Source organism: Dreissena polymorpha, chromosome 1 (assembly GCF_020536995.1).
Source record: "Dreissena polymorpha isolate Duluth1 chromosome 1, UMN_Dpol_1.0, whole genome shotgun sequence".
Classification (NCBI taxonomy): Eukaryota; Metazoa; Mollusca; class Bivalvia; order Myida; family Dreissenidae; genus Dreissena; species Dreissena polymorpha.
In genome coordinates this window covers 122,857,479-122,885,145 of record NC_068355.1, presented here as the reverse complement: position 1 = coordinate 122,885,145, position 27,667 = coordinate 122,857,479, and the positions used below count along the sequence as shown (strand labels likewise).

The 27,667-nt window shown below is 34.0% G+C and overlaps 2 protein-coding genes across 52 annotated transcripts; both read right to left on the bottom strand.

The window, feature by feature from the left end:
* Positions 1–834: 834 nt before the first annotated feature.
* On the bottom strand, positions 835–6,802 carry LOC127847905 (caspase-like). 2 transcript variants are annotated; one of them, XM_052380137.1, is made up of 5 exons: positions 6,395–6,802; positions 5,118–5,300; positions 3,950–4,777; positions 3,703–3,753; positions 835–2,982 (listed from the first exon to the last, which is right to left on the bottom strand). In XM_052380137.1, exons 3-5 carry the CDS (start codon positions 4,446–4,448, stop codon positions 2,582–2,584), a joined length of 951 nt encoding a protein of 316 aa, XP_052236097.1. In that variant the 5' UTR covers positions 4,449–4,777; positions 5,118–5,300; positions 6,395–6,802; the 3' UTR covers positions 835–2,581. The 2 variants fall into 2 exon arrangements, with proteins under 2 accessions (XP_052236097.1, XP_052236104.1); XM_052380144.1 differs by lacking the exon at positions 5,118–5,300.
* Positions 6,803–8,725: 1,923 nt separating this feature from the next.
* Positions 8,726–27,372, bottom strand: LOC127847682 (transmembrane protein 183-like). Of its 50 annotated transcripts, none has more exons than XM_052379948.1 (10): positions 27,222–27,372; positions 20,366–20,464; positions 18,752–18,856; positions 17,896–18,091; positions 11,039–13,075; positions 10,854–10,900; positions 10,576–10,667; positions 10,302–10,485; positions 10,210–10,256; positions 8,726–9,010 (listed from the first exon to the last, which is right to left on the bottom strand). In XM_052379948.1, the coding sequence occupies exons 1-5, from the start codon at positions 27,271–27,273 to the stop codon at positions 12,460–12,462; spliced, it is 1,068 nt and encodes a 355-aa protein (XP_052235908.1). In that variant the 5' UTR covers positions 27,274–27,372; the 3' UTR covers positions 8,726–9,010; positions 10,210–10,256; positions 10,302–10,485; positions 10,576–10,667; positions 10,854–10,900; positions 11,039–12,459. The 50 variants fall into 50 exon arrangements, with proteins under 50 accessions (XP_052235908.1, XP_052236012.1, XP_052235860.1 ...); XM_052380052.1 differs by having other exon boundaries at positions 10,302–10,348; positions 10,623–10,667; XM_052379900.1 differs by lacking the exon at positions 10,854–10,900 and having other exon boundaries at positions 10,302–10,348; positions 10,396–10,485; positions 10,576–10,759.
* Between the last annotated feature and the right edge of the window lie 295 nt (positions 27,373–27,667).

Here is a 27,667-nt window from a genome sequence, read left to right as displayed (position 1 = left end):
TGGTAGAGTTTAACCATAATTGAAGTAGTTCATGCTAACGCCCAGTCTGAGGTTCGAATAAACAAAGCGAGTGCGCTACAACTATGCAATCCAGTGTTTTGAATTTGGTATTTTAAACGCTATGTGGGATGGAATGCGTTAACATCGTTTAATTGTTTTTTTGTTTGAAATTCTGATTGAAGACAATCAATAAATGAACATATATGTTCCCGATTTTCTTAGACAAGAGTGTTATTTCATTTATACGAGTATAATGTATACGTTTTTATAATTTTGGTAAAGAATATTCATTTTGCCAAACTAAGAACAAGTTCTGTATGGCTGTTCTATGCTACCATACTAATTCATTTGTGAACGATATACAACACAATTATGTTTACATTACGTCTTCTCTTGAATCCGATTTTATTAAAGTTGATTCAACTACGTACCAACTTAATTATATTTACTACGATACAAACAAATGGACGCCAGCCTGGGAGTAGGAGCAGTCTTTCATTATATTTCCAAGGCATTTGACAGAGTATGGCACCGATGTCTAGTATTAAAGCTTTCATTATATTTCCAAGGCATTTGACAGAGTATGGCACCGATGTCTAGTATTAAAGCTTTCATTATATTTCCAAGGCATTTGACAGAGTATGGCACCGATGTCTAGTATTAAAGCTTTCATTATATTTCCAAGGCATTTGACAGAGTATGGCACCGATGTCTAGTATTAAAGCTTTCATTATATTTCCAAGGCATTTGACAGAGTATGGCACCGATGTCTAGTATTAAAGCTTTCATTATATTTCCAAGGCATTTGACAGAGTATGGCACAGATGTCTAGTATTAAAGCTTTCATTATATTTCCAAGGCATTTGACAGAGTATGGCACCGATGTCTAGTATTAAAGCTTTCATTATTAGATATACACAATCAGATTCTCAATTGATATAAGTTTTTTGTTTTACAACGCAAACGACGCTTTCTGTATGCCAATTCTGCTTCTTCACTGATAATCATATTAGTGGGCATTACACATGGTTCAATTGCAGTGTCGTTTGTCTTTCTAGCATACAAAATAAATAATATAACATAAGAAAAGGAGCAATATGCTGACAATACAATAATATTGAAACGCCCTCATAAGCAAAGATAAGGCATTTTTATGTCTCTGAAAAGGCACTGTCCGGATCTAATCTGGAAATAATGAATGTTCATTGTATCAAACAGCTTCTTAAGGCAGCTAAAATATATATGAACTTGACCTTGAATGAGGCAATATGATAAACTTCTTTGACATACTGCGACATAAAAATTAACATTTAAGTTCAGTTTTATCAAAATCCGCCGATGAGCATGTAAGAAGAGTATGAAGGAATCACTTGTTTCATAACTAAATTATTAAGTTTTACTTTGATCACAAATTGGGGCATTTTACATCAGGGAAACAATCGAGCCTTTGAATGTGATATATTCTTATAGTCTTATTCTTATAGTCTTATTGAAATAACAGCGTCTAAACATTCACATATAATAAATAATTCAATCAACATTATTTTATATAAAGCTCCTATAATTAAATACAGAATGAACAAACTCAGCAATACACGTAAAATAAACATAAACAGTGTCTAAGAAATGGTGTACCTGTTATAATGTTATAATGAGCTATGTTTACTTCAAGATATTGTTCCAATGCCTATTGCATTAAGTAATCAACAAATAAATGCAACACAACCTAAATATTCCCTGCAATACTGTTCCCTAAAAGATCATTCTTTCAGAGTTTATATTAATGCAATACTCCAATTATTCATTATAGAATTGAATACTATCGTTAAAAATTTACAATATATGACTTAATTGTGCCTTATATGCATAAATGCAGAAAGTGCATTTGCTAATCAGAATGAATCAATACAATTGAAAATACTAACAGTTGTAGTAATATTCAAGCACCTTCTTTGTTTTAAAGCCGTCCTTTTATTTCAACATTAACAGTTATTCGATGATGTTTCTCTAAATGCGGAGCTTCATGAGGAACCTTATATATTGTAATTATGTGGTTATATCAAGACTATGATCCAAAAAATAACAGCCATGTTTCTTCAAAAACTTAAAGCTACCGATGTCAGAATAACAGTATTTGCTATTGAAGTATTGATATTAAAACTCGGGTTAAAAGGACAATGACAGAGTATATGGAAACAAAGGATAACAACATAGAAACACATTCAAATCCAAGAAATGATCAAGAACAAATTCTTGTTGGTAGTTCTCATGTGGCTCGAAAACTCGAGTCAACGACCAACTTTAGGCGATGATATCGTATACCGAACGAGCTCACATGCAGATACACCCCATTAAGAACAATATAGAACAAGAATTGTTGTCAATTGTCCAAATTTGGAGAAGTAATGTTCTTCCACACGTTGATACGGAGATCTATGTTGTTGACCTTGACGTAGCGAAGAAGCGAACGAGTATGCGCTCGGTTTGCTTAAGTTTGACTAGTTTCCACTATTTCCATGCATTTATTTCCCTTATATCTACAAAACTGTACAACAGTCGCTTAACATTCCGACCCTAACGTTCAAGAGCAGTTGAGCAGTTGCATTCTTTGCAAGCAGCGAAAGATGATCTGCTTTGTTAGTCGATGTTCAAAGCAAGGAACATTCTTTTTACCGTCTTCATTCGGATTCTGCGACCTAGATTCTTTCTTAGCAACTCGGTCTGATGTTTCGGTAAGAATTGTCAAGAAATCCATGTCCGGCCCTTTAGTCGGATCTTGTCTGAAGGCATCGACTGCGTTCCTAAGCTCTGTCTCAAACCAGGAACCGGTCTTTGTGTTTCGTTTAGCATACCTGTTTGTCGTGGTTGAAAACACGATCAGAAAATCTTCAGGGACCTCGTGTGGGGGTAGTAGTTCGTGTTGTTCTTCGTCGTCGGGGATAACAAGAGGATTATTATGCGTGTTGCCCGCGTCTTCAGATGCTTTATGCGTATAAAATGAAATTGATTAACGTTAAACCTGCGATTCACATATACAACTTATTGTTGTTTCCATTATAACAAATCTAACATAAATTAAGACAAGAACTTGCAGTTCTTTATCCTTAAGTAATAATAACTGTTTTGTTAGCTACTATGTATGTATTGTTAACAAAGGGAATTATTCACAAAACAGTTTTGACTTATTCTTATTGTTAATTTAATATTCGTATCATTCTTTCAGATGTAACAATACTTTCCGAAGTAAGACGACAGTACAGAGATTTACTGGCCGATATTATTTACATTTAAGTAAGTCCTCATGCATTATACATAGTTACAATGCTTTAGATAAGTAAATGTACTTAACTTGGAAGAGTTTAAAAAATAATAAATACGATTTCTACATCAGTTATCAATGCAATAATAACTAATATAGCAATTAAATAGTGTAATTGTGATAATTGTTTTGCTTTCAACACTATTGCTCACCTTTACTATAACTTTACTATTTAATAGGCAGATATAGCAACACAAACGTTTAATTTACAGGAATCTCCGCATTATATACGTACACATATGATTATTTTTACTGGCAGTATTCATTTATGAAATGGTGATCAGTTTTTTCACCATTTTGTTTATTTAAAAACTATAATCCATCGACTATAAATAAGATATAATGTTTATTGTTATCCTCTGTGTTGAAATATATGTGCATACCGTCATATTTGTTTCCGTACAAGAAAGGGACTCCATCATCATTGGCTTCTTCTATAAAACGAAACGAAATTTAAATGAATTCTATATCTAGTTAAATTCAACGATATTAACATAGAATGGCTAATATTATGAAGCTTGAAAACGGTAATGTATCCGAATAAACGGGATTCTGCTTGAAAAAAAAAACAGACACTATATATCATAAACATGAACCAAAGTAAGCATGGTATAAATGGAAAATAATTACCCGGCTTTAATATACTGTGTCGACATGCCTGAATTATCAGAATGCGCGTTTTGCCCTTGAGACCTGGACAGCTCGTGTCGCTGAATGCCTCCACGATTTTAGCAAGAGGAATATATTCTGTAACGCTATCGCTCAAAAACTGAATGGCTATACCACCACTGTCACCGCAACAACCTTCGGAGCTTATGTGAACAACAATATTTTCGTAGCTGCTATAGTCCGTTTGCTTTATTAAGCACATCATGCACATTGCTCCTTTCGGGCATTCGCGTTTAGTTGGATTATAGGTGTGGTCCCAATCACTTCTATAAAAGTCTTTTGTTTTCTGTGTGTTGATAAGTTCAAAGCCGAATTGCGTTATGAACAAATAATGCATGTTGTCCTGATCGTATCCTGCACCATCTCTGTATCTAAATATATTCGATGACGGTCCATCTTGTACCCCGCAGTTTAACACAAAGAATGCAGCCCCGGGCTTCTGTCTTGCAGACGCCATCATAAAAATAATACGAAGCCACTTATAATAAAAGGACTTATGTATTGTGCACACGTTTGTTATCAATGGTCCCCTTGTTTAAATCTACATGATATTTTGCTATTGTTTTTGTTGCCGTGATTTTGTGTTTGTTTTCAATCTTATGTTTTTAATGGCATGGAAAATAGGTTTGTGTCTGGCCTTATTTTGGCCAATATTGACATTTGGTACCAGAGTTGAATTTAATGTTGACATCAGCCTGGCTGCTTATATGTTTAAACACTTTGCCATATTGCTTTGATTTTGATAGGAACGTTTCAGTCAGATCATCATTGACTTGTAATTGGATGTACCTGAAAAATATATATGTATAAGCCGTGCTCTGTGAAAAGGGGGTTAAATGCATGTGCGTAAATTGTCATCCCATATTAGCCTGTGCAATCCGCAGGGACAACACTTTCCGCCTTAACTAGATTGATGCTTAGAAGAGAATGTCTTTAAATGAAAGATATCATAAAAACGGAAAGTGTCGTCCCAGATTTGCCTGTGCCGACTGCACATACTAATCTGAGACGACACTTTACGCACATGCATTAAACACCTTTTTCAAAGAGCATGGCTCATATATAATAGTAATGCAAACACGTTTACGTATTTAAAAAGTGTGATCAGCGATACAGCATATATACATACGTTATTATGATAACTGCTCATTGTCTTGACGACTGTATTTTCTAGATCTATTAATTAGTTCTTCGCTTGCGAAGGACTAAGGCTGTGAGTGTGTTTTGCACGTCAGTATGCTTTCGCTACGCTAGGAACGGTAACTGCAAGTCTACTACGCTAGGAACGATAACCACTGCCTGTCTGCACTACCTGCAGTAAAATTGTGCAGACGACGAATGCTAGAATGCCAGGAGCGTCTGCTCTACTACTGCTAGGTGCAGTGAGTGTATTTAATCAATTGTGTTTACCAGCTTGTAAGACGGCATTGGCCAGTCTAGTGTTTATCATTGAAATCGGTATATATTGGCTGCTTTCAGGAAAAACGGGGCTTAATGCATATCAAATAAGATTAGCCTGTGCACACTGATTAGCCTGTGCAATGCGCATAAGCTAATCAATGACGAGACTTTTTGATTTTATGGTGTTTTCGTTTAAAGACAGTCTCTGGTACAGGGATGACAATTTATGCATATTCATTAAGCCCTGTTTTCCCAAAATGAAGCTTAAATTATCCTTTTTATTAATGATTTGGAAAAAAACACATCTCAACCTGTGCTTTAAGACACACTCTTTATAAATTTGAATGGGGTATGTTCATATCAAACTTGCGATATAAAAAGCTATAACATAATTTTGAAAAATGAGTTGCGTCTAAGATTATGCAATAACGAAAAATTCAGTGCCTTCAGCGCTTTGATTTTTTTGAGAGTTTTCGCTTAGTTGAAATATTCACATGACAAACACGATGATTAATGTCAACCCCACAAACCATATTGTACGGCTGTGACGTTACGAATATAGGCCCCATCATTGTCTTACAATCGTAGTCTCCATAGACTATCTTAGTATAACTCTGTGTATATTGGATGTAATATGATACCTTGTAAAATTGCATAAAAGTTTCAAAAAAATAAAATAACATGACAATTTATTTTAAACGAAATGATTGGTTAAAATGTATGCATATATTATTCGTTGAATCTACGGATTGAACACAATTTCTGTGTCAGTAAAAAAGTGAGTTCCTAAAAACAATAAAACGACGAATATTTGATTTCGAAAAGGTGCTAAGTATATAACCAGGCGTTGAAATCCCGTATTCGCTAAAGTAGAATCATGATTCCGAATACCATTTAATTCAAAGATTAATTATCATTATATATTCGTATTTTTTTATTAACACACCAGTATTGAAGCAATTGTGCTTACGTTTACAAGTTCTAGTTTGTTAGATTGATACTTACCAGATTGGTGTCGAGTTTCAATGACCTGCAACAGGAAGGCTCTCTTTTAACTGCCCTGGTGTAGCTTTCAGTACAATTGACAAAATAATCCATCGGATGTTTCCGAACTAAAATTCAGATGGTGATTCTAATAATAAAACATTTCTCGTTTTATTTCAAGCGAACACACTTATAATGTTTATCCTTTCTGAACTACTTATAATAGAACTGATTTTTGCTAGGTAAATTCAATTGCGAAATTTCATTACACGGACAGTTTCGTTTTCCCTATATGCAACGTTAAGATATGGGCGTATTTTTCCGAATTCTTAAAATAGTCCTTATCGCAAATATGTTATCACGTGGCCCAATGTTCGATCGCCTCGAGAATGCCTAAATTAACTCTAGTCTGTGGATTACTCGTAACAGAGACGTCTCTGCTTGTAACGTGAAACTGGTTTACACATCATAACGAGTAGAATAGATTTATTGAAAACGGTCACTATGTTAATGCGCCCAACATACCGATCCGTGTTTGTTCAGGGCTTACAATGAACTATATTAATACAATTGAGATAGGAGATCATAAAAGCCTCATTTTTTGTATTTGAAACTATCCTCAGCGTATTGCCTTGAGTCGTTGACTTAAAAGGTTGCCAACTGACATACTGTTACATAACATTTTAACATTTAAGTTTGAAGCTAAACTGTAAATAAATTTCAGAGAACAGAAAAGTCCCTAGTTTCCAATAAAACACTGGTGTATCTTTATTCTCATGATATTAAATAAAACCTACAGGAAGACATCACGTCTTTGAGTATGAAAGTCTCAATATATATCGTTCCAATTTTCCATTGAAGTAACAACTCCATTAACAGCATGTATGTGAATCTCTTCAAACTGACTTGAGAATGGACTAACTCGAAAAACACTTAATTATATATTTTTAATTTTTGCCATAAAATTTATAGCCATAAAATGTATCACTTAACAAATACATTGTACAACAAGAGCTGTCCCAAGACAGCGCCCTGGACTATTACCGGGGTATTCGGCTTTGATATTATAATGAACTTTTCTGTCAGTCATCTCATATAATGACAAAAACCACAAATTTGAAATGTAATGTATTTAGAAGTTGTTTAATATATGTAAAGTGAAAGATCAATATTTAGGGATTATCATCAGAAAATAAACCATTTTAAAAAATAAATAGATTTTTACAATTTTACAAATTAATTTAGCTCAATTTTATAAACCTTGAGAGAAAGGTCTCCATATAATATACCTCCAAATAAAGTTCAAGCACAGCCCCCCACATCTAGATTACTATAAATAAGCATATACCATTTCTCTATTTTCTTGAAAAGTGATAGTAGATTAGAATGCATCATATTTCCACACAAAATGTCAGCACAATTTCTTCATCCTAACTGACGTTTTTAAACACATTTTTTATTTCAGAAACAGGTATTTCAACTCAACTAGTCCGAAATGGAACTACATGTCCGATTAAAATAGTAGAAATGGAGATGTTGCAAGTTTACCTTAACCAATTTTCTAAGTACAAAAACGGGAAAATTATAATGAAATGCTGGTCAGAGTTGTGAAACTAGGTCAATTAGCTCATATAAATACCATCAAAGATACCTCTAGTTGAAAAAATGTTATGAATATGTTGAACTTTTAACAAATTTACAATTTACAATGTACAAAAAGAGGCATAAATCTGCTAAATTGCAGGTCTTTGTTACGGAAATTGGGCAGGACGAGCACGCACAATCACCCAAAACACATTTGCAAACTTTTAATCGAATATCTGTAGATAAAACAGTGATATTGAGATGTGGCACGTTGCCCTTAAATAGAGTATTATGCAGATGCAGACACAGACATTTGGGTGAGTAGTATATTTCATTTTATCACACGCTATACCCTGTTTCCCATTTAATACAACCATTACATATTTTTTATATTACACATGTGTAATACAACATTTCTAAGCGTTTTCATTGGCTCAGTTTTCGTTTATTGACCAATCACATTTTGTTATTTTGCTGAAATGATGTTGCAATGTCAAACGACGTCACGAAATGTAAACAACATTCAGGATTACTTATTATGTTTGCGTAAATATTTATTTAATTTGCTCATTTAAAAGCATGTGATAAAAAAGATCTGACACTCGTTGTCATATCATACCATATTTTATTAAACGAGTTCAGGAATTTTGTTAGTAAGCGAGCCTTTGGCAACTATGGTATGATATAGCCTTTGGTATGGTATGACAACTCATGCCAGATCCTATATCTATGTGGTGATAAGTCGCACTAAAAAAAGTATAGCAGCTATCATGTTCACTATGTTTATTGTTCCCGTACCTAGTTCACTCAGCAATATCAAACACATACAACAAAACCTAACAATGATCATCAATTACCTTATTAAAAAGGATATATTTTCCTACAGGATATTTCAATGATCATCAATAATCTTAATGATATATTTTCCTACAGGATATTTGTTAGTGATCATCAATAACCTTAATGATATGTTCTCAAACAGGATATTTCAATGATCATCAATAATCTTAATGATATATTTTCCTACAGGATATTTCAATGATCATCAATAATCTTAATGATATATTTTCCTACAGGATATTTCAATGACCTTCAATTATCTTAATGATATATTTTCCAACAGGATATTTCAACGATCATCAATAATCTTAATTATTCTATATCCAATAAATTCATCCAATCGGCATTCTTCATATGTACCACGTGACCGTCCAATATATTCCGGTATTGGATCCAAAAAGTCTGTATTTTTTCCATATTGGACAGTTGAGTACAAGTGCACTAAGCAATTGTTTTATAACGATAAAAGCCGTTACCGAGAAAAAGTATCCGAATGTACTATAATCGATTCACACAGGCGATATTTTGCTTGTATGTCTCTTTGTAATACTTTCCTATTGAAAATATGAGAGGAAATAAAAAACGAATCGAGAATGTGATATTTAATTAATTTTTATTGTTAGAAATTAAAAAAAAATGCAAAAGCAAGTGATATTGTTATTGCTAGAAATTAAAAACAAATATGCAACAGCAAAACAAAAAATCAATTTTATTAACCTTAATGACAACGTTAATCTAATGCTAGCCTAATAACAACTAAGTTACAATGATATGCATTTCCATTTTCCATGTTCTGTTCTTCCATCCATTTATCGAAATGTATTTTAAACCACAGTATTTGTTGATAGCGTTTGTACACATGCTCACCATTCTGACCCAAAGGCCAAAACACAATTTACGAATTCGTAATCCTGTCGGAGCGAGTTGTTTTATTCCTATGGAAGTTAACAATTATGCATGACAAACACACAATCCGAAATAGGTTTTGCCTTTTGGATACGTTCAATGCTATCAAAATGGTATAATTTGCTACTAGATTTATTAAACACTACCACCTCCATATTGTTGTCCCTAAAATGCAGAGTCTTGCTTATACTAGTATGTTTCGTCAGAGAAATGACGTCACACGAGATACGTCATAAAGTGCGTAATCAATGAATGAAAATAAAAATACGGAAAGCTGGTTTGGTAATGAGGATATAGAATAAAAAGTTTATTAGACGTTTAAACTGTACAATACGTGATATATTTGGACTCGCACACAGTTTGAAGTCATATTGGACTCGCCTAACGGCTCGTCCAATATGACTTCAAACTGTGTGCTCGTCCAAATATATCTCCGTATTGTACAGTGAGACGTCTAATAACCTATAATTATTTTCCTACAGGATATTTCAGTGGTCATCAATAACCTTAATGATATATTTTCCTACAGGATATTTCAGTGATCATCAATAACCTTAATGATATTTTCCTAAAGGATATTTTAATGATCATCAATAACCTTAATGATATATTTTCCTACAGGATATTTCAGTGATCATCAATAACCTTAATGATATATTTTCATACAGGATATTTCAGTGATCATCAATAACCTTAATGATATATTTTCATACAGGATATTTCAGTGATCATCAATAATCTTAATTATTTTCCTACAGGATATTTCAGTGATCATCAATAACCTTAATGATATATTTTCCAACAGGATATTTTAATGATCATCAATAATCTTAATTATTTTCCTACAGGATATTTCAGTGATCATCAATAACCTTAATGATATATTTTCCTACAGGATATTTCAGTGATCATCGATAACCTTAATGATATTTTCCTACAGGATATTTCAATGATCATCAATAACCTTAATGATATATTTTCCTACAGGATATTTCAGTGATCATCAATAACCTTAATGATATTTTCCTACAGGATATTTCAGTGATCATCGATAACCTTAATGATATATTTTCATACAGGATATTTCAGTGATCATCAATAACCTTAATGATATACTTTCCTACAGGATATTTCAGTGATCATCAATAACCTTAATGATATATTTTCCTTCAGGATATTTCAGTGATCATCAATAACCTTAATGATATATTTTCCTACAGGATATTTCAATGATCAATAATCTTAATGATGTATTTTCCTACAGGATATTTCAGTGATCAGCAATAATATTAATGATATATTTTCCTACAGGATATTTCAATGATCATCAATAACCTTAATGATATATTTTCCTACAGGATATTTCAGTGATCATCAATAACCTTAATGATATATTTTCCTACAGGATATTTCAGTGATCATCAATAACCTTAATGATATATTTTCCTACAGGATATTTCAATGATCACCAATAAGCTTTATATATTCTCCTTCAGGATATTTCGTCCAGAGATTATGTTAATGTGTTACTGCCAGTGTTATACATTTCAGAATTTTTTACTATCTTTATACCTTTTAAATGCATATATATCCCTTGATCAGCCTAATTTTGTACTTATAAACATAAAGACTGAAAGTGTAATGTCAAATCAGTACTGTACAAACATTCACTTGAAAATCAAAAAGTGATAATCATATAAAGTTTCAATAAGAGGTAATTATATAAAGTATTAATAAGTGGTACAAATATAAAAGTGTTACCTGTCATCTTTACCCTGGAGTATCTAAGTACCAATATAAAAACAGTTTTCTTGCAAACACTGTAAACAGAGTTTTGAGATGTAACATAATTTTGTTGATTATGGCAGCAGCAAGGCATAAAAAATTAACAACAGTGTTACTACAAACAATGAAAACTAAGGTTTCAGATGTTACTTCAATAATATCACCATATAAAGACTATGGTTCACAAAGTTACAAAAGTGATGGTGATAATGCAGCAAACAACAGATTTAGCTGTCATATTTTCCATAAAGTTGTAGCAAGACTTCATTAACATATGTAACAATGGGGTCTAGAAAGTAAAAATAGTGTATAGGCTAATGCAGAAAACAACAGACTTTGCTTAAATTATCATGGCATAAGTATAGTAGTATGAAGAATAAGGGTACAGGGAAAAAATGTCTACTGAATGTAATAAGTCATCTTACTGACATTTTTATACATGCTTACTTTACTTTACATTTTGGTTTATATTTTGGTGTCACACATCCACTATTAAAATATTAAGAAAACAGTTTGGGTAAAAATAATGTTTTTACCAAATTTTCCAAATTGACATGAGCTAATACATGTCTTCTTCTGAGTGTTAAAAACTTAAAAGTAGTGTAACTGACATATTGAAAAAAATCAGGAGTTGCAAATAACTGTTATTTTAAAATAAAAAACATATGTCAGTGTCCAATTTGCTATTAGTAATATAATACAAATTGAAAAACACAACAAAACTCCAAATTGAGATGTCTTTTTCAAAACAATAAATAATTGTTAAAACTTCAATGCTGGAATATTTGGAATAAAAAAAGTAACATAAGAGCTCTTCATGTATTTCGGAAAATATGTACTCCTAAACAAATTACAAAATGTCGGTGACACTAGTTATTAGTATCGGTAAACCAAAACTATTTTTCAAACGCTCAAAATAACAGATATAACAGGTATCTTCAATAATAATAAGTCCTATTGTAGGATTGATCTCAAGACTCGGGTTCAAGAAACAAAGACTGAGTTTCTGCAAACAATGGGTGCCACCATGGGAAAACCTTCACGTCCAAGACAGGGTCCAGAACCAACTCCTGCTGGCTGTTCTGATTTTTAGCCGTTGTGGCGCGAAAACTCGAGTCCATTACCAACTTAAGACGATGATACCGCATACTTGCAGAGCTTACGTTCAGATACACTCCGTTCAGAACGAGACCCATTGCCATTGGAATCTGAATATAGTTCGGACAGGTCACTTCTAAAATGGAGGAGTACTCGTTAGGATTATAGAACAAGTCTTGATGCCATTTGTCAAAATCGGGAGAGGTAATGTCTTTCCAAACATTGCTACTGAGATCCAGTTTGTCAACTTTGCAGAAGCGGAGATAAAATTTCCAGCAGTTTCTGACCTTTTGATGCCACATAAGAAGACACCTCTGACCCACCAAGCAGTGCGGCTGGGCTTCAAATGATACCGTGGTTTTTGTTTTCATGGCCAGCGGTGGGTAGGCAAAGTGGAGCATTCTTACTGTCCTTGCTCGTAGACCATGAATGCAGTCTATAGTGTCCAGGCTTAACTCCTCTGGAATGCCAACTTCTTTGCAATAAAATCTAGAACAAAAAAACAAGTATTGTCATGGTAAGTGCCAAATGCCCCAGAAATATTTTGACCCAAAAGTGTTATCCTGACTTTTCAATTTTTGTGGAACAAACATGTTTTATTTTTTTAACTAAAGAACAAAAATCTCAATGTTCTCTACTGACTTATAAATTGTTTTTACTGTTCATTTTATACGTATAGTTATACTTAATACAAATACAAAAAATGACATCAAGGGAAAAACTCCATTACTTCATGTACTCTTTGCATTCTCTTTTTTCATTATATGAAGTTTCATTTGAATCCCTTAATACTTTTAAGCTATGATCTGTAAAACAAAAATAACACTGTATAATTTACCAGAAAAACAGTAACAAAATTAGTAACTACAAAAACCAACATAGGAGAGAATTATCTTTCTTGCACTTTTACCTAAAATGTTTTCTGTAGATTGATGAAGTCTCATTTAAATATCTTTTATTGTTATGATATTATAAAATGCAGAAAAATAACAACAGGTAATAACTCTGTAAATTATGACGAAGAACAATGGTACTTTAACTCTAAATTCCTCCAAAACGATTATTACCAATATTTTAAGTTCCATTTGAAAGTTATGTTTTCCACAAGAAAATTACAGAATGTAATCAGTGCTCAAGCTAGGATTTGATAGGGGCAGGGTGTTGGCTTGTCGAAAGGGCACTTAAGCCTTAGAGTTTATATCATCCCAGAGGCATTTTTTAATAAAACAATGTTTCTCTCATTAATAAAACTAGTTCTTTGTTTCTGTAATTAACAAAGATCGATAACTCTGTACATAAAGTAGAGGGTTTGTTCTTAACAATATCATTTTCCCTTTGTCTTTTAAAGCCATCAATGGTTGTAAGAAGATACTAACACCGCTCATCTATTTTTATTTTTAAAGGTGAAGGGACCTATCTCAATTTCAATCACAAAGGAGGGAGGGGTGGAGTGGAGAGGGTGTATTGTGTGTGTGTGTGGGGGGGGGGGGGGTGATAATTTATTACATTATCTTCCAAAAATGCAAAAACAATTTTTTTTTGGGGGGGGGGGGTTGGGGCAGGGTAATTAGATGATCTTTAAAAAAAAAAATGGGGGGGGGGGAATTCGGTTGGGGGGGCGTGGGGGAATGTTTGGGTGGAGTCTATTGTGGTATGTCAGGTAAGTGTTGTTTTGTCAAAGTATCAATCAAATCTAATCATAAATAAAGAAGTTATGGCAATTTTAGCAAAATTTAATAATTTGACCTTGAGAGTCAAGGTCATTCAAAGGTCAAGGTAAAATTGAACTTGCCAGGTACAGTACCCTCATGATAGCGTGCAAGTATCTGAAGTTTGAAAGCAATAGCCTTGATACTTTAGAAGTAAAGTAAATCTAAACACAAAATTTAACCATAAATTTTAAGTTACTAAGTAAAAAATGGGCCATAAATCCGTAAGAATGACAACCAGAATTATGCAACTTGTCCTTTACTGTCCCCTTATGATAGGTTGTGAGTGTTCCAAGTATGAAAGCAATATCTATGATACTTTAGGGGTAAAGTGAACCAAAACACAAAACTTAACAAAATTTTCAATTTTCTAAGTATAAAGGGCCCATAATTCCACCAAAATGCCAGTCAGAGTTACATAACTTTGCCTGCACAGTCCCCTAATGATAGTTAGTAAGTGTTGCAAGTATGAAAGCAATAGCTTTGATACTTTAGGAATTAAGTGGACCTTAACACAAAACTTAACCAAATGTTCAATTTTCTGACCTAAACACAAAACTTAACCAAATTTTCAATTTTCTAAGTATAAAAAGGGCCTTAATTCTGTCCAAATGTCAGTCAGAGTTACATTACTTTGCCTGCACAGTCCCCTTATGATAGTTGCAAGTATGAAAGCAATAGCATTGATACTTAAGTTACAAGGGATGTTTGTAAAACATGCATGCCCCCCATATGGGCTGTCCGTTGTAGTGGCAGCCATTGTGTGAATACGTTTTTTGTCACTGTGACCTTGACCTTTGACCTAGTGACCTGAAAATGAAGATGGGTCATCTGCAAGTCATGATCAATGTACCTATGAAGTTTCATGATCCTAGGTGTAAGCGTTCTCGAGTTATCATACGGAAACCATTTAACTATTTCGGGTCACCGTGACCTTGACCTTTGACCTAGTGACCTCAAAATCAATAGGGCTCATCTGCGAGTCATGATCAATCTACCCATGAAGTTTCATGATCCTAGGCGTATGCATTCTTGAGTTATCATCCCAAAACCATTTTACTATTTCGGGTCACTGTGACCTTGACCTTTGACCTAATGACCTCAAAATCAATAGGGGTCATCTGCGAGTCATGATCAATCTACCTATGAAGTTTCATGATCCTAGGCGTATGCGTTTTTGAGCTATCATCCAAAAATAATTTTACTATTTTGGGTCACCGTGACCTTGACCTTTGACCTAGTGACCTCAAAATCAATAGGAGTCATCTTCGAGTCATGATCAATCTACCTATGGAGTTTCATGATCCTAGGCGTATGCGTTCTTGAGTTATCATACGGTAACCATTTTACTATTTCGGGTCACAGTGACCTTGACCTTTGACCTAGTGACCTCAAAATCAATAGGGGTCATCTGCGAGTCATGATCTATCTAATGATGAAGTTTCATGATCCTACGCGTAAGCATTCTTGAGTTATCATCCGGAAACCATTTTACTATTTCGGGTCACTGTGACCTTGACCTTTGACCTAGTGACCTCAAAATCAATAGGGGTCATCTGCGAGTCATGATCAATCTAACTGTGAAGTTTCATGATCCTAGGCGTATGCATTCTTGAGTTATCATCCAGAAACCATTTTACTATTCCAGGTCACCGTGACCTTGACCTTTGACCTAGTGACCTCAAAATCAATAAGGGTCATCTGCGAGTCATGATCAATCTACCTTTGAAGTTTCATGATCCTAGGCCCAAGCGTTTTTGAGTTATCATCCGGAAACCACCTGGTGGACGGACCGACAGACCGACAGACATGTGCAAAGCAATATCTCCCCTCTTCTTCGAAGGGGGGCATAATAAAATGGACCTAAACACAAAACTTAACCAAAATTTTCAATTTTCTAAGTATAAAAAGGGCACATAATTCTGTCAAAATGCACGCCAGAGTTATCTAACTTTGCCTGCCCAGTCCCCTCATGATAGTTAGTATGTGTACTAAGTTTGAATGCAATAGCATTGATACTTTATGAGAAAAGTGGACCTAAACGCGAAACTTAACCGGACGCCGACGCTGATGCCAACGCCAAGGTGATGACAATAGCTCTTTATTTTTTCAAAAAACAGATGAGCTAAAAACGAAGTGTGGTTCTTTACTCAATGTCCAATATCAATGTAAAACGCTTGAATTCAATACCTTAAATACTAAGAGAAACATTCCATGCCAAAGAAAACTGACCACAAGACAATTTCTCTGTAAATCCTGATGAGTTATGTTTCATGTACACTGCATTTCTGATTTATGTCCTTTACCAGTTATACACCACTCAAGAAAAAGACAATACAAAATGAGCACAGGGAAATACCTGTAACTAGTTTACTTATTTCATTAAATATCTTAAATATTAAGGAGTAATGCTCCGCACAAGAATATTAACTAAAGGGCAACAACTCTGTTAATCCTTATATGAGAAGTGTTTCTTGTCCTCTGTACTTCCCCTTTATGCCCTCTATATCATTATAATTCATTTGAACCCCTTCAATACTTATTACTATCAGAATAATGCTCTGCGAAAGAAGTGGGACAGAATGACAGATGAAAGGAGGTAAGAACTGACTATTCAATACACATGTAGCTATATGCTCCTGTTTAGGGGCATACAAATATTAATTTTGAAAAATGAATCAAATATGCACACACACAGTTTAGAAGCTAAAAATTATTTTTCTATCTCTAGCCATGTCAAGCTCTGAATTATGACTAAAATATTATTTTGTACATGATGATTGAAAATAATTTATAGAAATCAGCAAATGTCCACAACAACTAATTTGTTAATCATAGATCTATTTCAATTCCGAAACTTTTAAGATGCCTAGAAGTCATATATTTCGGACTATCAGGTGCAAATAAATACTTGTGACAATCAATTGTTTACAAAATATAAGAAAACTTTCTAGAAAAACTATTCTTTTCAAGACTTGACAATTATTGCTTTGATCATTGTTATTAGGTTAATATTCAATGACAATTCAGAGAAGGTAAATTGATAGAACAAATCAACAGGTCATGGTACCATGGTACAATACAACTATATAGATAATGGCCATTTGTGTTGGATATGATTACAAACTATATTATCAATTGAAAGAGGGCAGATTATTTTTTAGCACCAGAGCCTGCATCGATCAAAAAAAGATCATTTACCACATAACACGATAAAGTGTGTGTTATCACACCTCAAACAAACAGATTTTTAAGTATTTTACACTTAAGTATTGCAATATAGGATATATCTCACTTATATTTCAAAATATATAAGTTACAATAGGGCATGTATGTAAAGTGTTGTCCCAAATAAGCCTGTGTGGACTGTCCATCAGAGACAATACTTCCCACCTAGACTGGATTTTCACTAAGAAGAGACTTTTTTTTAAAGAAATTACCATTAAAGCAGAAAATCTCGTGCCTGATAAGCCTGTGTAGACTGCACAGGCTAATCTGGGACGATCCTTTACACACATGCATTTAACCCAAATTTTCCAGAGTGTGCTTTATAGGTATTACAAACATCTAAATTTTGTCATAAAGAAAAATAAATTTCACCGTCTGTACAAGGTCTTCCAAAACTGTACGGAATGTACCACATGGTTACTGCCGCAACACAGCAGGGCAAACGTCCTGACTGACTCTGGGTGAATGCTGGCTGACAGAAGAAACCACAGGTCAATAGGGTAAGTGTTCCCACAAGCCTCTGTTGGTTTCTGTTTCAAACACTTCTTGGATGGAGGCTTCTTTAGGGCTATGAATTTAAAATAAATACTTGTAACATACTAAATAGTAATGGGCTAAGTTACATTTTCTTCCACCTAAATATCTTCAAAAGGTGACACAAATAATTTCATCACATTCAACTTCATAATGTTCTTGTATTAAGAATAAAGTTGATTCTCTTTTAAAGTTTGAGACATGCTTCGGACAAAAATAACTAAACAAAGGAACGAAGAGCAATAACTCTCAAAATAGGGGAACATTTTATTATTATTTATGTACAATGCACATTCCCCTGAAAGAGATCTCATTGCTGATTATGTCTGAAGATGATTCTTTTAAGTGTTTTTTATATGATTCGGACTAAATAAAAGTACATATCAAAAATTTACAAAGGGAAAAAATGCAAGGTAACAATTTTGAGGTGGTGGAATATGGCTGATTATTCAACTTAGCGGCTAAGTTAGCCTCCATTTGACGCTAATGAACATTACCAGAAAGTTTAGTGACCCTCTGATAAATACTGAAAGAAAGCGACAGCTGAAACCAAACATTGCATACAAATGGACTGAGTGAAGGAATCACTGAGTTATATACTTTTCTTTAAAAAAATGGGGTGGCCCAAGCCCTCCTCTGGGGCATACAAATGAGAAAATCGCAGTTGGTTTGCAGAGTAAACAACATATACAACCTTTCTCTTCCTGTTCCCCAGGACTGTCTTCAGACAGAAGTTCAAAATCATCAATATCTCTGTCAAACCAGGCCACATCTGAGTCTGCCTGCTCTTCACTCATGTCTGGAAAGAAAGAATCAAAATTACATGTGTAAGAAAACATTTTCATTGAAGAAATCCAACTGATTTAAATCACTGCACTGAAAACTGAAAGTCGGTGACCTGTCACAATTTAAATCTAAGGGCTTAAGGCCATTGAATTGGGGCAATTTGGATTGGAAAAATCATGTTGTTTTGTTTAAATTTTGGCAATTTGCGTGTTTTTTGTTCATACAAAATATGTATTTGTGGAAATTTTCAGATTGGAATGTCAGGCGGTAATAATGGGAAAACTAATCTATATCCATTTTGAGATTGGGGCCAGATTGTGGCCTGAAATTAGACAAACAAGAGATGTGTATGTCAGAAACACAATGCCCCCTATTGCGCCGCTTTGAATTAAAATTTCAATATATCATTTGGCAGGCTTAGAAATTATCTCCCTTTTAAAGCTTATTACTTCCCTTGGATTGTATTTTATGACTTTTGACCTTGAAGAATGACCTTGACTTTTCACCACTCAAAATGTGCAGCTTCATGGGATACACATGCATGCCAAAGATCAAGTTGCTATCTTCAATATTTCAAAAGTTATGGCCAATGTTAGAGTTTTTTGACAGACGCACAGACAGACAGACAGACTGACGGACAGTTCAACTGCTACATGCCACCCTACCGAGAGCATAAAAACACAATAAGTAGACATCAAGATGTTAGCACATTTTCAAAAAAGCTGGTTATGCACAAAGAATGTTTCAAATACAGCTTAAAAAATGTATTTTGATAAGTTGTTAAGATTGTGTGGATTGTTTAACAATTAAATGAAATGGCACTTCTACTTATATATGTATATAGTTAATTTATTATGCCAATGTATGTATAATCTCAAGAAGGTTGTAATGAAGCACTCAGATCATCAAATTGTAATAAAATAAACTATGAAATACCGGTAATTTATTTTATTTAAAGTGAAGAGGTCAAATCAAGACATTTTATTTAATAAAGAAACTAAACTAATTGGATTAAATAAGAAACTATTTAATTAACTGATTTATAGACAGGCTTTAATTACAATAATGGTTTTAAGCAAAGCAATTGAAATTGTTGATGGGATAACTTCATAACTGTTGTGAAGCTCTTAAACCATACTTGCTTTCTTTCGAAGTAACTATGTTGATCTATATTTTGATTATAATATTTATATACTTATAAGGTACAGAAATTATGCTCACAATAACCAGTATTGCAATACATGACAAAATTGAAAGCAGTTTCAGGGGCGCACCAATAGATTAACCCTTTACCACTTAGATACATATTTTGATGCATTGGGAGTCTCCCAGAAAGTAACATTAAATTAAAGACCTTTCTTACTAAATTAAGTTTAAAAGGCTTCATTTCCAACTCTTAGATACTGATAATCAGCAAACAGCATAAAACCTGAAAAGAATGAAAGTCACATGCAGGCTATTCTGGTTTTATGATGTTTGCCATTTTCACTTTGCCTCTGAGTGGGAAATGGTTAATAAATACCTTTGTTTTCCATCTGTTTTATGCATGCTTCTCCTTTCTTAAGACGAAGGCCAGTGAATTTTCCTGGTTCTGTGTTGGCAAAGTCATTGACTGTGAAATCTGTTTACAGATACAAAAAATCACATATTTGAAACACCCAATAATTACCCATTTGTTATTCAATAGTCATATCAAATGATATTATTCTCAGGTTTACATAAACAAGAGGGCCATGATGGCCCTGAATCGCTCACCTGACTAACCAAATACAATCCCAACCCAGTTTTCATCAAGATAAACATTGCGACCAAATTTCTTAGAGATTAGATGAAAACTGTGATCTCTATTGTTTACACTAGGTTTTTCTATTATTTGACCTTGTGACCTTGTTTTTGACCCCAGGTGACCCAAATACAATCCCAACCCAGATTTCATCAAGATCAACATTCTGACCAAATTTTAAAAAGATTGGATGAAAACTGTGACCTCTATTGCCTATACAAGGTTTTTCTATCATTTGACCTAGTGACATAGTTTTGACCTAGTGACCTAGTTTTTGACCCCAGATGACCCAAATACAATCCCAACACAGATTTCATCAAGATAAACATTCTGACCAAATTTCATAAAGATTGGATGAAAACTGTGACCTCTACTGTCTACACAAACAAATTGTTCACGGTTTTTCTATTATTTGACCTAGTGACCTAGTTTTTACCTCAGATGACCCAAAAACAAACCCAACCCAGATTTCATCAAGATAAACATTCTGACCAAATTTCATAAATATTGGGTGAAAACTGCGACCTCTATTGTCTACACAAGGTTTTTCTATTATTTGATCTAGTTTTTGACCTAGTGACCTAGTTTTTGATCCCAGATGACCCAAATACAATCCCAACCCAGATTTAATCATGATACACATTCTGAACAAATTTCATAAAGATTGGATGAAAACTGTGACCTCTACTGTCTACACAAGGTTTTTCTACTTTTTGACCTAGTGACCCTGTTTTTTTTACCCCAGATGACCCAAATACAATCCCAACCCAGATTTCATCAAGATAAACATTCTGACCAAATTTCATAAAGATTGGATGAAAACTGTGACCTCTACTGTCTACACAAGGTTTTTCTATTATTTGAGATAGTTTTTGACCTAGTGACCTAGTTTTTTACCCCAGATGACCCAAATACAATCCCAAACCAGATTTCATCAAGATAAACATTCTGACAAATTTCATAAAGATTGGATGAAAACTGTGACCTCTACTGTCTTCACAAGGTTTTTCTATTATTTGACCTAGTTTTTGACCTAGTGACCTAGTTTTTTACCCCAGATGACCCATATACATTCCCAACCCAGAATTCATCAAGATAGACATTCTGACGAAATTTCATAAAGATTGGATGAAAACTGCGACCTCTATGGTCTACACAAGGTTATTCTATTATTTGACCTATTATGTGACCTAGTTTTTGACCTAGTGAACTAGTTTTTGACCCCAGATAGTCCAAATACAATCCCAACCCAGATTTAATCAAGATAAACATTCTGACCAAATTTCATATAGATTGGATGAAAACTGTGACCTCTACTGTCTACACAAACAAATTGTTGACGAACACACGCACACACATACAGACGCCGGACATCACATGGTCACATAAGCTCACCATGTCACCTCGTGACAGGTGAGATAAAAACATGTTTAAACCAATCAGATGGTCAGTTAGATAAGGTATGTGACCTTATAAAAAAAAGTTTCTGATAATTTATTAAACTTTCATAATAGACAACAAACATTAATATTAGGTCTCTGTGTTAATGGGAACCACTTCCCACTACTGTGTTGGTCTATAAGCTGTAGAGGCTGAGAGCTGATCAGATAATATTGACCATACAGTGTGTTTTTTCATTCAAAATTGGGTGGGGGATCCATTCCCAACTTTAAAAAGTATATATTTTTCCCAAACAGGACCTAAAATTCATGAGGTTTCCAAAAACTTTTTTTTTAATAAGTCTTAATTTTTACTTCATTTCAAATCAAGCTCTATAACTCTAAAAGTTGAACCTTAGTAAATATAATATTGAAATCACTTCGAATGTCAATTTTAAAGTATTTGTTTGCAAAAACTCAACAACACTTATTTCCCAATTTTAATCAAATGATGCGGTTGTTCCTAAGGCAAAGAGACTGGCCCCATTCCCAAAATAGTGAAAAAGAACGCTGCCATATTGAATAGTGTTGACCATAGCTCTAGTTGAGGTGCTTTGCCTCTAATAAACAAGGGCTGTTTGTTAAACATGCATGCCCTCCATATCGGCTGTCAGTTGTAGTGGCAGCCATAGTGTGAATACGTTTTTTGTCACTGTGACCTTGACCTTTGACTTAGTGACCTGAAAATCAATAGGGGTTATCTGCAAGTTATGATCAATGTACCTATGAAGTTTCATGATCCTAAGCCTAATTATTCTTGAGTTATCATCAGTAAACCATTATACTGTTTCGAGTCACTGTGACCTTGACCTAGTGACCTGAAAATCAATAGGGGTCATCTGCCAGTCATGATCAATGTACCTATGAAGTTTCATGATCCTAGGCCTAAGCACTCTTGAGTTATCATGCGAAAACCATTTTACTATTTCGAGTCACTTTTACCTTGACCTTTGACCTAGTGACCTGAAAATCAATAGGGGTCATCTGCCAGTCATGACCAATGTACCTATGAAGTTTCATGATACTAGGCATAAGGGTTCTTGAGTTATCATCCGGAAACCGTCTGGTGGACGGACCGACCGATCATCATGTGCAAAACATTATACCTCCTCTTCTTCGAAGGGGGGCATAATAAACACTGACCAACAGATGCAATCTCAATTTGATTATTAGTTTCCATAAATATTTAATTTAAAGGACAATATAGTTATATCTTATCATAAAATGTCTTCAAATTCATTAAGTCCCCCCTACCCCTTCCACCCCACCACCCCCAAAACACACACACACACATGAAACCCTGGAATCTGCAAAATTCCCCTTTAAGTTTTATTAACTGAAAATTAACCCAAAATTAGTCTTATTTATAAGACGCGCAAAGAATTTACAGATACTTTTTATATGAGCTAAATTCTTTGGAACGTCTTATCGGGGAAAAGTCCATCATGTGTTGGACACCAGAAAGTTTAAATTTTCATAAATTTGCGTAAAATTGCCAAAAAAACATTACCAGCTCATAATGTTTTAGTTCAGAAGTCCATTTTTATCTCAAATATCTTCGAATTTAAATTAGAAAGGCATAAATTCTTCAGTTAAACTTCTGCTTAAATCGCAAAACAATCACTGACTGGTCGCCATGTCATGAAACTGATTTAAATATGAACCAATCAGAAGAAGGCATTACGGTGTAACGTGTACGCGTAATTTTATTTAACATGAGCTTTTAACACCTACTTTTACCTACATGTACAATGTAAGTAGATCTAGTATGCTCATCTTTGTCGATTTAATAAGGATATGTTCAAAACGGATATGGTGAGGTTTTTATCCACTTTTCTATGTTTCAGCAACTTTTTATGCATGTCTTTTTCGCATCTCTGTCTGTGTTGTTTTATGTACTTGCATTCTACGTTACATAGGATGGTATACTGTACAATCTGTATCACTATTATTTATGAACCGTATAAAAATAAAAGATGTTATTTATTTCAGAACTTTTAAATTGTCACTCCAGAAAAAACAAGAGATGTGTTTGTCAGAAACGCAATGCCCCCTATTGCGCCGCTTTGAAGCCATAAATTTGACCTTTGACCTTGAAGGATGATCTTGACCTTGACCTTTCACCACTCAAAATGTGCAGCTCAAGGAGATACACAGGCATGCCAAATATCAAGTTGCTACATGTATCTTCAATATTGCAAAAGTTATGAAGAAGGTTAAAGTTTTGGTTAAAGTTTTTGAATTTGTTTTTTTGACCTTTGACCTTGAAGGGTGGCCTTGACCTTGATCTTTCACCACTCAAAATGTGCAGCTCCATGAGATACACATGCATGCCAAATATCAAGTTGCTATCTTGAATATTGCAAAAGTTATGACCAAGGTTTAAGTTTTGGGACACACACACACATACAATGACAGACAGGCCAAAAACAATATACCCCCAAGGCCATCCTTAAAAAAATTGTTTGTTTGGCATAACCCAGTCACCTAGGTAAATTTGGGTGGGTAGGTATGTAGGGATTTTATTTATTAATTTTTCTTCTGACATTGAACTCCGACATATGTACCAAACTGAAAGGTAATTATCAAATAAAGCTCCAAGTCTTCTGCCTCATGAAAGGAAATTGGTAAAGATTTGTCTGCACCGTCCGTATCACCGCACGTGTATTTGTAAGTCTATTTCAAAAATATATAATATAATCGACAAAAAATACTTTATCCGAAAACGACAGTCTGAAAAATTGTACGCATTTTGCACATGAAATAAAATGTGCATATCGTTTGGACTACAGAAAATGAAAACAAGTAACCTAGCAAATACACAATTAATATACTATTTGGTTGACATATTACTTTACTATAGCATAGTTTGTGAGTAAAAAAACAACAAAGTAATTATAACATATTATTTCCAATCAAAAACAGAAAGCTGCAACATCTTCTACATGTAACTAATTATTTAATTATCATCCTTTAATTCAGATCGAAAGTCTGTAGAAATTTGCTAAGTGATCAGCTTAAAAATAATTTATTGAGTGTAACGCTTCTTTCATTTGCTTATTTTTTATACGACTTTTGCCATCGGCCGTTATATTGTAGGCAGACGACAATATCAATTGTGTATTCCATTATCTGCGCATGAATGACCCAATATTACCCGATAGCTAACTCAATGTTGATTGGCCAGCTACCATTATGCGCTCCAAATTGTTCATGGAAACAAAGAAAAAAATACTTTGAAAAAAAACACTCTGGATTAAAATGGCGGATGTTTTCAATGAATCTTTATGAGATTTAAGCATATTCGCAAATTATATTTTTCGTGAGCCAAATTCGCTATACTTTACTTTCGCAAATGGCGAACGACAGCGCGAGCCCTGTAATAGTGAGCTTTTATTCCAATAATAACACGTTTGTAATGCTCGCCATGTCGTTCACCATTTGAGTCATTTGCAAAACTATTGAGAATTTGGCTCAAGAAAAATCTAAATTGCAAAAATGCGAAAATCTAGTAAAATTTCGTTGAAACCATCCAACATTTTAATCCGGACTGGTTTTCTTTATTTGTCTATATGTTTCAATTAAAGTGTTCTCAATTCGAACAGTTAACGGAACCCTGTCTGTACCCGATTAGACATTGCTTGACCTTATTGTTAATGAAGTGCATGGTACATGTAGCTGGCCAATCAGCATTGCGCTCGCTTACACATGACATGAGGTTGCCGAATGAAACGTGAGAACGGATGGAGCTATCGGATAATATTGGGTCATTCATGCACAAATGTTGTATAATTTGAATACACATTTAATATCGCCGTCTGCCTCCAAAATAGCGACCGGTCGGAAAGTCGTATAAAGAGATAAGCAAATGAAACAAAAACGTGACAATACTCGTTAATTAATATTTCTAAGCTGATCACTTTTTATCTTTCTACCGAATATTTACCAAACTGAATTAAAGAGTGATAATTAAATAATCAGTTATATGGCGATAATATTACACATCCCTGCTGATTGTCGAATTGAATTGAACGGTGATAATTAATTAATTTGTTTTTTTACTCCCAAACTATCCTGAACAACAGCAGCGTATTATAATTAAAGGGATTCGAGAAAAAAAGGGGCGGTTTAATTGTATTTTAAGTCTAATTAATCGCATATACATATGTCAAATAAATAGGCGACTCAAATAAATACCGCTACACGTTGTGTTCATTGCTATTCTAGTTATCCTTGAAAGAGCATGCAATATAATGACGCAAATAACCGGAAAGGATAAAAAGAGGAAAGGAAAAATTTAGCGGAAAGAAGTTTAGGCGAGCAAAATAAAATAATTTTTTGTGGAAAGTATAAAAAAAAATTCAGTCGGGCCGATTTTAGTGGGTTATGCCAAACAAACGCATTTTTAAGGATGGCCTGATCTTTTGATCCGGGGCATAAAAACAATGCTTAATTAATCCAGAAAAGTATAATAACATCAGTTAACGATATAACGCTCTGCACCACAACAGACAAATGCAAACTGTATTTTACACGGTTCATTCTTCCACATGCTTTACATCGAGGATGTGTTATCGATTTATATCTACACAGCGAGCGAAGCGCGAGATATTGAAAATTTGAATAGTGGTTGGATTTAAATTGCTCAGGGGTGCAAAATTCAAAGTGTCATTACATAATTTTACGGAATATTATTGAAAAATGAATTATCTACACAGGTATGTAAATATTATTGCAATCCGTTGATATTAAGTGTCTGATATTGGGGCTTGAATGTTGCGCACAAAATCCTTGCGCAACAATATAGACAAAGAAGGAAAACTTTCCAACATTGTTTGAATGCTTCCCCGGTTGTACGCTCCCAATATTAGCAATAAAGGCAATATAAAAAGTAGCTTAATATTTGAGAGCGTCAACAATTTGGACTCACCAAAAATTTGGTTTGTAGGCTGTTTAGGTTAGTGGGAGGAAAGTCAGCTTCCCCCAAGCCTTATTACAAAACGAACAATGTCAGTTCGTCACAAGAAAATAAGAAAGAATCTACAAAGATAGTAAAAGAAAACAAAACATAAGACAGTGCACAACAATTTTAACCATATCCGAATACAATATATCCGAAAAATATCAAGGGCAAAAATTAATTCATTCAAACATACCAGAAGATACTCTATTGAACTTTTGTTTTCCATGGTAAGAACGTCTATTCATTCGTAAGGACTATATTTAGATCACTCAATTAACAGTTATTGCACAAAAGTTACGCAATTAAAAAAGACTACGCTGATATGATGGCTACATGCAACTAAATGTAGCCTGCCGGTTAAATACTACTCATATTTTGTTATTCAATCTTTTGGTGATGTGTTTATTTTAGAAATCTTTTTTAAGCAAACTACTTATGAACCAGAGCTTAATAAGTGAAAATATGGTAAAACCCTGTGATTTACTTAAGCTCCAAAAAATATCAGAAAAGAAAATTACTTTAAAATGGTAGCTTCAGAATTTCGTATTGGAAATTAAAGCATTGAAAGAAATTAATCCTCGGTTTATATCAATTAATATTGAAATATAATTTTCTGTCATAACATTGGGTCTGACACAT

Excerpts from the sequence above, each read along its gene's own strand:
- LOC127847905 (XM_052380137.1), bottom strand. The coding sequence starts at position 4,448 with ATGATGGCGTCTGCAAGACAGAAGCCCGGGGCTGCATTCTTTGTGTTA. Across the intron at positions 3,754-3,949 it reads ACACAGTATATTAAAGCCGG|AAGAAGCCAATGATGATGGA; the intron begins GTAATTATTTTC and ends TTCGTTTTATAG. Across the intron at positions 2,983-3,702 it reads GTACGGAAACAAATATGACG|CATCTGAAGACGCGGGCAAC; the intron begins GTATGCACATAT and ends ATACGCATAAAG.
- LOC127847682 (XM_052379787.1), bottom strand. The coding sequence starts at position 27,273 with ATGAATAGACGTTCTTACCATGGAAAACAAAAGTTCAATAGAGTATCT. Across the intron at positions 20,465-27,221 it reads GTTCAATAGAGTATCTTCTG|ATTTCACAGTCAATGACTTT; the intron begins GTATGTTTGAAT and ends ATCTGTAAACAG. Across the intron at positions 13,076-17,895 it reads TGGAAGACCTTGTACAGACG|ATTTTATTGCAAAGAAGTTG; the intron begins GTGAAATTTATT and ends TTTTTGTTCTAG.